At 39.1% G+C, this 9,118-nt stretch overlaps 2 protein-coding genes across 2 annotated transcripts; both read right to left on the minus strand.

Moving 5' to 3' along the window:
• Positions 1–1,125: 1,125 nt before the first annotated feature.
• On the minus strand, positions 1,126–3,192 carry LOC106337910. Its single transcript, XM_013777011.1, has 3 exons — positions 2,442–3,192; positions 1,680–2,392; positions 1,126–1,614 (listed from the first exon to the last, which is right to left on the minus strand). The coding sequence occupies exons 1-3, from the start codon at positions 3,190–3,192 to the stop codon at positions 1,126–1,128; spliced, it is 1,953 nt and encodes a 650-aa protein (XP_013632465.1).
• Positions 3,193–4,021: 829 nt separating this feature from the next.
• On the minus strand, positions 4,022–6,346 carry LOC106339324 (geranylgeranyl transferase type-1 subunit beta). Its single transcript, XM_013778113.1, has 11 exons — positions 6,013–6,346; positions 5,843–5,918; positions 5,712–5,770; positions 5,500–5,639; positions 5,375–5,430; positions 5,204–5,280; positions 5,090–5,135; positions 4,769–4,893; positions 4,597–4,664; positions 4,425–4,512; positions 4,022–4,270 (listed from the first exon to the last, which is right to left on the minus strand). The coding sequence occupies exons 1-11, from the start codon at positions 6,274–6,276 to the stop codon at positions 4,121–4,123; spliced, it is 1,149 nt and encodes a 382-aa protein (XP_013633567.1). The 5' UTR covers positions 6,277–6,346; the 3' UTR covers positions 4,022–4,120.
• Between the last annotated feature and the right edge of the window lie 2,772 nt (positions 6,347–9,118).

The raw sequence follows: 9,118 nt of genomic DNA on the forward strand, positions 1-9,118 counted from the left end.
TTTGCACCGAGGGCCTAGGAAAGATCAGATTAGTATCCTTCTCAGCTGTTGCATAAGTACTAGTTTCCGGCGATTGATCCTTAAAAACATTGTCTACTGCACCCTTATCCGGAGCTCCTCCTTGAGCTATCAAAATACCATCCCCGCTAGTACAGCTATCAGGTCATGTACACGCAATTCCTTGCACTCCCTGAAGGTTAGAACCTGCATCACTCTCTTTACTATGGGTCTCGAAGGTTGAATCAGTGCCATTAGCAGGTGTATAAACACCCACATCATGCTTGACTTCACGATCACGACCGTGTCTTGATTTCGAACGTTTGCGATTCCCCATCGATCTGTCCTCCGGAGCAGGCTTTGAGAGAGATCTCCTTCTTGAATTATTTCCTGACATAGACTGCACTCCTAGAGAGGCAGGACCAACGTCCTTTAACATGGCTCTACACTTCTCCTTAGTATGACCATACTTCTTACATGTCTCACACTTAACTGGTAGCCACGGGTAAGATACTGAAATCTCAAATTCTCTACCATTAGTGAAGCCTGAGATGATTTTTGGTGGAAGCTTCTTGGTCAGGTCTACCCGAACGTATAGCTTTGCAACATGGAAATTTTCTTTTCGCTCTGTTTCTGGAGCCAGCGCAACAGGTTTCCCGATTGCTGTTGCCAATCGACTCAAGCTCTCTTTGTTGAACAACAAGTAGAGAACATCCCGAAGTTCAACAGGAACCACCGCATTTGTAAGTGGAGCTTCTTCTGGTGTGAACTCAGGAGACCAAGGTGCTACAAACATTGGTTGTCCTGCAATGTTCCAACAGGTCCTAGCCAACAACAGTTCCCTCGTTCTTGCATTTGTAACACGTAGGAGGAAGGCCCCTTGACCAATATCATGAACAAAGATTCTTGGACCTGTTTTTTCCCACAACGCATTAACCACACCAATGATACGGCCCATATGTGGAACGTCTCCATGGAATCGAGAAAAGAGGAAGTCCTTGAACTCCTCCTTAGCCGCTTCAATGTTTGAGTCTGGGATTAGGACGAAAGGAGCTCCTGAGACATGTTCAACTGGAGTTCCCAATTCTTGTAACTCTGCTGTCTCTTTGAACAGACTAGCATAATTCTTCAATGTGCTACAGGGGACTTGGCGTATTCAACTGCAACTTCCTGAATTTCCTCTACACAAGGTAGAGCAGAAGGATGTACTTCAGTCGACTCGGATTGAGTTATTGAGCCTGTTCCTGTAGCTAACGGCTCCGCCGTCGGACTAGATCCACCCATGGGTGTAGAGTTGTTACAATCAGAGCCGTTTGAAGGCTGAGAAACTGAAATAGGAGCAACCGTATCAGAGACAGGGGAACCAGCCTCAGCGAGAGCAACCTCAACGGTGGGAACCACATCAACAGACGACTCGTTGATGGGAGGATGGGATACTGACGCCTTCTTAGCGGCAGCGGCGGCAGAGGACATAGCCACCACACGGCTGAACTTGGATGTTCGCGCAGCCTGCTGGCGGCGCTTCTTCTTACGCGGGCTCATGAGAGAAATAGAGTGTGAGAAGAGAGAGAAGAGGGGAGGGAGAGTTCTCACCGGACAGGCCCACCGGCGGCGGATCTGGGGTTAAGAACCAAACCCTAACAATCGCACGACAATCGCACAATCGCACCTAAAATTCTGACTTCAGCATCTATCATTTCTTCGTTCATCGCCATTTCAGCGTATTCATCAATACTTATATCAAGATCAACATCCTCATTCTCCTTGTCCTTTTTTCGCCTTTCTGTAACTTCCGTAGTTTCCTTCTCCAAGTCGGGTGCCAACCCATGGTTCGCTATTTCAGGGACGTTTGACTGACTTCTGATTTGTTCTTTTTCTTTTTCCACTTCAAGTTCTCCCCGAGGTTCATGGTCCTTTGTTGTTACATTAGCTTCCCTTTGCGCTCTCAAAACCGTCGAGGATTCAGTCTTGCTCTGCTCCATCGGTGATCCATTATTTCCTGTTTCTTTTCTTGGCCTCTGTGTTCCACTGTTCTCCTCTGTTTCCCTAGTCCTAGTCACTGGTCTCCATTCCATTTTACCTTGAGAGGGAGGGGAACGTGACCGTCTTCCCCCAGGGTAAGATCGAGGCCACTTACTTGGGAAGTGGTCTGAGATTGTCCTCTGTGAGTCAGTAGGTGAGCGTCTTGTTGAGAGACGTTTATCAGGTCTCTCCCAATGCTTTCCTCTGAGATTCTCAGACCTCGATGTGCAGTTCTTACTCCTATCGTGACTCATGTCATGGTGGTATTTCCTTCTCCATTCCAAAGAAGAGGCTGTGTCTCTGCTTTTTCCTCTGGATTCCACCCTAGAACTGTGTTGATACGGATGGTATCTCTCCCGATCTCGGGGAAGCTCTGAGTGGGTGTTACCATCCAGTCTATTCCAGATGTTCTTTGTGTGTACCTCTTTCCTCTCCGTAAGCTTTTTTCCGGAGGTCATGGGAGTACTCATGATCGCTACGTCTCTCGTTCCGCAATACGTTATTGGTTTGAACCTCTTTCCTAAGATCTTTGCCTCTGTAATCGCGGTTCAAAGCCATGTTATAATCCCCTGCATTGATGCGATGAGGTGTTGAGAAAGCTTCTCGAGTTGCCCTTTCCTCACGCTCTTTCTCCTCCAATCTTAAAAGACGGTTATCTTCTCTTTGTTTCTTTGTAAGTTCTGGATAAGTCCCTTCTTCATGTGAGATCCTTTTACAAGTAAAGCAATACCGATGAAGATCCTCGTATTTAATAACGACTTTCACCACATCCCCGTTATCAAAGCCCACTTTGCACTCAAATTTTAGAGGTAAGACTCCATTAACGGATACCCTCACACGACCTCCCTCCACATCAGCTATATCAAAAGTTCTAAGAGCCTTCCCAACACTTTCGTACGTCTCCAATTTACGATAGTGTATTGGTATCCCAGACACTGTAGCCCATAACAATAGCATGTTTGGGAAGTTTTCCTTAATGGTTGGGAGCCATTTTTCCAGTGAGAAGCTCCATCTGTTAAAGTGACATGGCCGACGTTGGAATACCTTCATCATATCTTCTTCCTTGTCAAACTCAAATTGGAACTTGTTGTCTCCAAGTTTTTTCCCCCGCACTCTACCTTCCACATCCCAAATACGTCTTTTTGGCATATGTTTCAGAAGGGCTTCTACCATCAGCATGGAACATTATCAGAGTCAGTTAAATTTTTCAATTAGATCAGAGTTGTCAAAAGCTGGAACCCTTATGATCTCCTCTTCCTCCACTTGTTGGCTTCTTCTCGCCCCCCGGAAATTCTCCCCACGAGCCCTGGATCCAATGAGACGATTCATGGATACTCCAAAAAGGCTTGTCTAGCACGAAAACACACCAATATGGTGGAAACTCTCTCTCTGGTTGAGAGATAACGATGTATGCAGTACAGGACACCGGTTTTGCCCGAGAGGAGTGTTCGGTAGTCTCCCGACTACCCTCTCGCTTCTTCCTGCTTGTTGCTGGTCACAGATCTGGATTTAATTGATTATCATTCGCTTAGAAACGCTACATTGATAATATTTTTTTTACGGTCTTGAGACTTTGAACATGGACCGATAAATTGGAATAATACGATAAATGAATAAAGACAAGACTCATTAGAGGCCAAGTGGGGAATCTCTTTCCCCTTTTGTCTCAATCTCTTCAGTTTATGTCTGATACTTCAAAGTTCCAAGTTGCGTCAACAACACTGAAATTGTCAAATTACGTCTTCTAATGATTCTACATTCCAATGATGAAAAATATAAAACAATTCATATACAACAATTTCCTTTTAATTTCTTTTGGCTTATCATATCGATCAATAATATGATATTTTAGCAAAAACTCAACTGCTGGAAAAGAGTGATTAGGCGCTTATGAAATTTTTAAATCAAGATTTATAAATCATAGAATGATAACACATGATTTCAAAAACATGAATTTTAAAATCGTAAAATAATTTCATTTTGATTTCTAAATTCCTTAAAATACACAAACCAATAATCATTAATAAATAAAAGTTACAGTTGGTAAATAAAAGTTACAGTTGGTTGATAAAAGAATGTGAACCTTGAGAAGTTTCAAGTTTCAGATTCCCAAGGCTGTAAGAAGTGGTAACCCTAGCTCAGGGCATAGAGGACTCAATCCTGGTTCTTCCAAGAAGCTAAAAGCAGTGTAACCATAATATGAATGATACAGATCCGGTAAAGCTCCAGGATATTTACTGAACCCACCATACTGTTAGAATAGAATAACATGAATGTAAAAAAAATGTCACAAATTCTCTCTACTAGTAAGTACTATGCAGTAGGTAAAAAAATACTTTGAAGCTTTAGTTGCAGCCTATGGATTTTTAAAAAGTTTAAGATAAAGACATTGAAGGGAGATGTACCTTGGACTGGCAGCTTAGTAAAAATTGTCGGAGAGCAATTTTGTCGATGAATGCATCGCCTCCTATGAGTTTCAGTACAGCTCCAATCCTACACACAAGTGAGAAAAGGCCCCGTCTCAGCGGATATGAACAAAATAGAGCCCAGTGACAGCTAAAAGCTGGGGGGAGTTACCAAAATGCATAGCATGTGTCGCTCCTTTTGTTCGTCCTTCCTTGAAATCCACCATCACTGGCTTGTCTCTATAAGCAAGGAAATTAAAAAACCATAACATCACTCGGGAGCATTAGGGTAAATTTCAAAAGACTGACATGAAACCTCTGAACAATGTTAAATGAAGCAATACCTGCAGGCTCCAGTTGAGAAGCAATGAAGGGTCTAGTATTGAACTGGAAGAATCATTTGACAGCAGATCAGCTCCAATAAACCCCATCAATCTAAGGGATGCTATAGCACAGTAAGTACCACCACCTGCATAGCTAAGTTGTAGCAACGTAGGTAAGCCGGTGACTATTTAAATGAAAAAAGCCTTGTTATCTATACCGTCCTTAGTGACCAATTCAGTAACAATTTTATCAGCCAGTTCACATAGTATACGTGCTACTTACTTTAGTGCACATGCACAAAAACCAAGTTAAAGATTAAGGAAGAATTGTTTTCAACTGACCATGAGATTCAGAACCAGGGATCAACCCAAAGCCACCATCATATGACTGCACAGAACAATAAAGCTTTTTTTAAACACATAAAAGAAACTTAAAGGAATAAAAATGAGACAAACCTGACAGTTTAATATGTAATTCTTAGCCTTCTCCTTGTCCATTCCACTCCAATCACCCAACATGTCAGAGATTGCAGCTGATCAAACAAACAAACAAAAAAACTAGAATAAGACTCTATTTAAAGCATAAAGACATGGTCTGTAACTCCTATCAGGCAGTCTATTTCTTACCAGCACAATATACAAACCGAAGATCCGTCTCCCCTCCAGTATGGGTAGGCATGAAGCTGTATCCAAACAAACGAAGCAATCACACCCAAATCAAACCCGCATTACAAATGCATTTAAACTAATACCTTCCATCATCTTGTTGAAGGTTCTTCATGGACAACAACAATGATTCAGAGTCGATGGTCGAGAGATCATGCCCAATCACCTTAAGAATAGCCAAGGCACAGTATGTGCTTGCCAAGTGACTGTTGTTGTGAGTCAGATCCTGCACCACAGACTACATGTAAAGCAAAGATACTAAAACAGAAAGCATAGAGTAAGATAGACTTATCCTTACCCCATTCTCATCTATAGGAAACTGGGAGCTCCTTGAACCATAGAAACCGTAGAACTCACCTGAAAAATCAACACCTCACAAATCACAATTCACAACGAAGTTCTCGTGATTCTAAGCCACAATAAAGGTACCTTCTTTAAGCGAAGCTCTGTTACTAGGGAAGGCCTGGAAAGACAGAACCCACTTCGCAACTACATCTTTATCAACCTTGATCAACGAAATCAAATTGAAAATCAGAAACACAGATGAAAGTTTGACACTTTAACCATTTAACTGAAACTGAAAACAGAGAGAGACGAACACGGTCTGTTGCGCCGAGAAAGTGAAGCCCCGAGATTATAAAGTGAGCGAGTGTGAGACGATTGATCTCCTGGGATTGATAATGGTGCGGTAGCAACTCGTACATCATCTGTAGATACACCAAGTGTCGATCTTTATCGAAATTCGACGAAGACGGTGGCTGCGACGGCGACGTGTACTCTTCTTCTTCTTCTTCTGAATCATCGGAATCCTCGTCTTCGGACTCCCAGTCGACTGCTTCTCCGTGCACGTCGGTCTCTGACATGGCTTCTCCTTCTGTTGAATCTCGAAACTGGCTTTGGACTCCAGAGACTCTGCTTTTCCGTAGAGGAAAGTCGCGTTTTTGGATCTGTGGTTTGCTTAAAAGTTAAAACAACACGATGTCAGAGTGTGGAAACCTAGAACGGCGCGTTGTTTTCTGAGGAGACCTTTTTGCAATATAATATATACCAGTTAGAAAAAGAGATGTATATTTTTCTCTCTTTCTATTTAAACATGGTTTACCAAACAAACATTATTTCAACTATTCCAAAAGAAGGCTGTACTTAATTAACAATATTGTGATAACATCATAAAGGGCGCTGAACTAAATAGTTTTCATTCTAATTTTCATATTGCATGATATTTTTACACGCATATTAAAAAAATACTTTTTCAAAAGTTATCGCCAAAATAATGATTTAAAATTAATTAATATATACTATTATTTATGAAGTGATTTTGCTGATTTGTCATGTTCTCTATTATTTTAGGTAATTTTGTTTATTTGTTATATTCTCCATAATTTTAGTTAGTATATAATTTTGCTTATTTGTCATATTTTTAATTAAGTAACTAAGTTTAACCTAAATGCAAACATATCTTACGTAAACCTACTATAATCTATTGTGAAAAAAATATTCTTATAAAAAATATATTTATTTTATTATTTATTTAGGAATCAGTGGGTGTGTTTTCTGTATTGGTTTGGATTAAGAATCATCATACCCTTACTAAAAATAGATATATTTATTTGACCCAATCATAAATTAATATCATAAAATTTGGCTAACAAATAAAATATATTTTAAAGTATAAAGATAAGTCCTATGTATATAGTGTTGTTATCGTAAATGAATATTGTTTCAATCAAAAAGGTTATAAATTAATTATCTTTAGATTTATCTTAATTTTTGTACTATTATTAATGATCAAAATCAATAGAATTCACTTTTTATACATTCCAAATCATTAAAAATTAAATCTACGCTTCCGTAGTTTATATAAATAGTTGAAATATTTAAATATTCAAATTTTAATATATTTTAAGTTTAGTACTGTAAAAAGGGCAAAAATTTTGTTATTCGGAGAGTTTTTTATTTTAACACTAGAATTTTTTAATAATTTCAGATAAGAGGTAGGTAATTTCATGTTATTTATGTTTTCTGATGAGAAATTTAATGTCACATGTTATGAAAAATTGGATTGTTTTTCCCAAAACAAAGGCGAAATGTAAGATGTTGATAACTGATGAATGAAAAATAAAAAAAATTATAATGAATATAGTGAGTGTGTAAAGAGATTTCCCAAAAAAAAATTATATTATGTTTGTGTTTCTATTTTTTATAAATTCAATAATAATCATATATATTTTGATAAACAACTTTGTCATATATAAAGAATTTGATGTTCAATTTAATTTGTTGAGAACATAAATAAAATTTTATTAATCTTTGAATTAATATTTATGTATTAATAAATATCCGTAAAATAATTGTGCCCGCATGTGCGGGCAAAACACCTGGTTTTAGTGTAAATTAAATATTAAATTGTTCTTAATTGCACAGTTTTTTATAAAAATATTAATTATCTAAATATGAATAAATTAACAAAAGAATCTATAAAATATTATACCGTTTGTATTAAAATGGAAGGAGTATTCCAAACTACAGTAAACTACTACTCCCTACTAGATATGTCTTATCAAGGCCCCAAGCTTACATGGAGTAACAAGCGAGATAATGACCTCATCTGCAAGAAACTAGATCGTACCCTGATGAACGATCTATGGCTGCAAAACATTCCTTCAATCATATTGTGTTTTTGAGGCTGGTGGTTGCTCTGATCATATGAGGTGTAGAATTATGATTCAGGAGGGGGCAGCCAAAGTTCGTAAACCATTTAAATTCATCAATGTCATGGTGGATTTTCCAGATTTTCTTCCTTTGGTAAAAAGTTTATGGGAAACAACTGAGCCCATATTTAGCTCTACTTCTGCTCTATTTCGCTTGTCAAAGAAGCTGAAATCTTTGAAACCGCTCCTGCGAAATTTAAATAAGGATCAGAGAGGTGAGATTGAGAAGGAAACAAAAGCAGCTTGGCTTCTACTCTGCGAGCGCCAGAATAACACTCTACTTAATCCTACTCAGGAAAATATGAGAGAAGAAGCAGTTGCTTACGACCGCTGGCTCTTTCTATCCACTCTGGAGGAAAAATTATTAAGTCAAAAGGCAAAAGTTCATTGGCTTGGTATAGGAGATGGTAACAACAAGCAGTTCCATAGGGCTGCTAGAGTTTGAGAAGTCCGCAATGCAATCCGTGTCAATCCGTGAGATCCAACGCTCAGACGGTTCGGTGGCTACAAGCCAGGAGGAAATTAAGGCAGAGGCTGTTGAACACTTCACACAGTTTCTATCCTTGATACCTGATAGTTTTGTTGGTACCACTGAGGAAGAGATCCATCAACTTCTGGGTTTTGAGTGTGACGAGATGGAAATGAGGATGCTGGATAAAGAAGTTACAGCTGACGAGATTAAAAAAATTTTGTTTGCTATGGCTACAAACAAATCTCCGGGACCAGACGGGTTTACATGCGAATTCTACAAAGCTGCTTGGCCTATTATTGGCAATGATTTCACAGCTGTTGTGCAATCCTTCTTTGCTACAGGATTTCTTCCCAAAGACATCAACTCCACTATCTTAGCGCTCATTCCAAAGAAAGATGAAGCAATAAGAATGGGAGACTACAGACCCATCTCATGCTGTAATGTATTATATAAGGTGCTCTCAAAGATCTTAGCAAACAGGCTGAAAAAGATACTCCCAAAGTTCATATCTACAAACCAATC

This window comes from Brassica oleracea, chromosome C4, assembly GCF_000695525.1.
Source record: "Brassica oleracea var. oleracea cultivar TO1000 chromosome C4, BOL, whole genome shotgun sequence".
NCBI lineage: Eukaryota > Viridiplantae > Streptophyta > Magnoliopsida > Brassicales > Brassicaceae > Brassica > Brassica oleracea.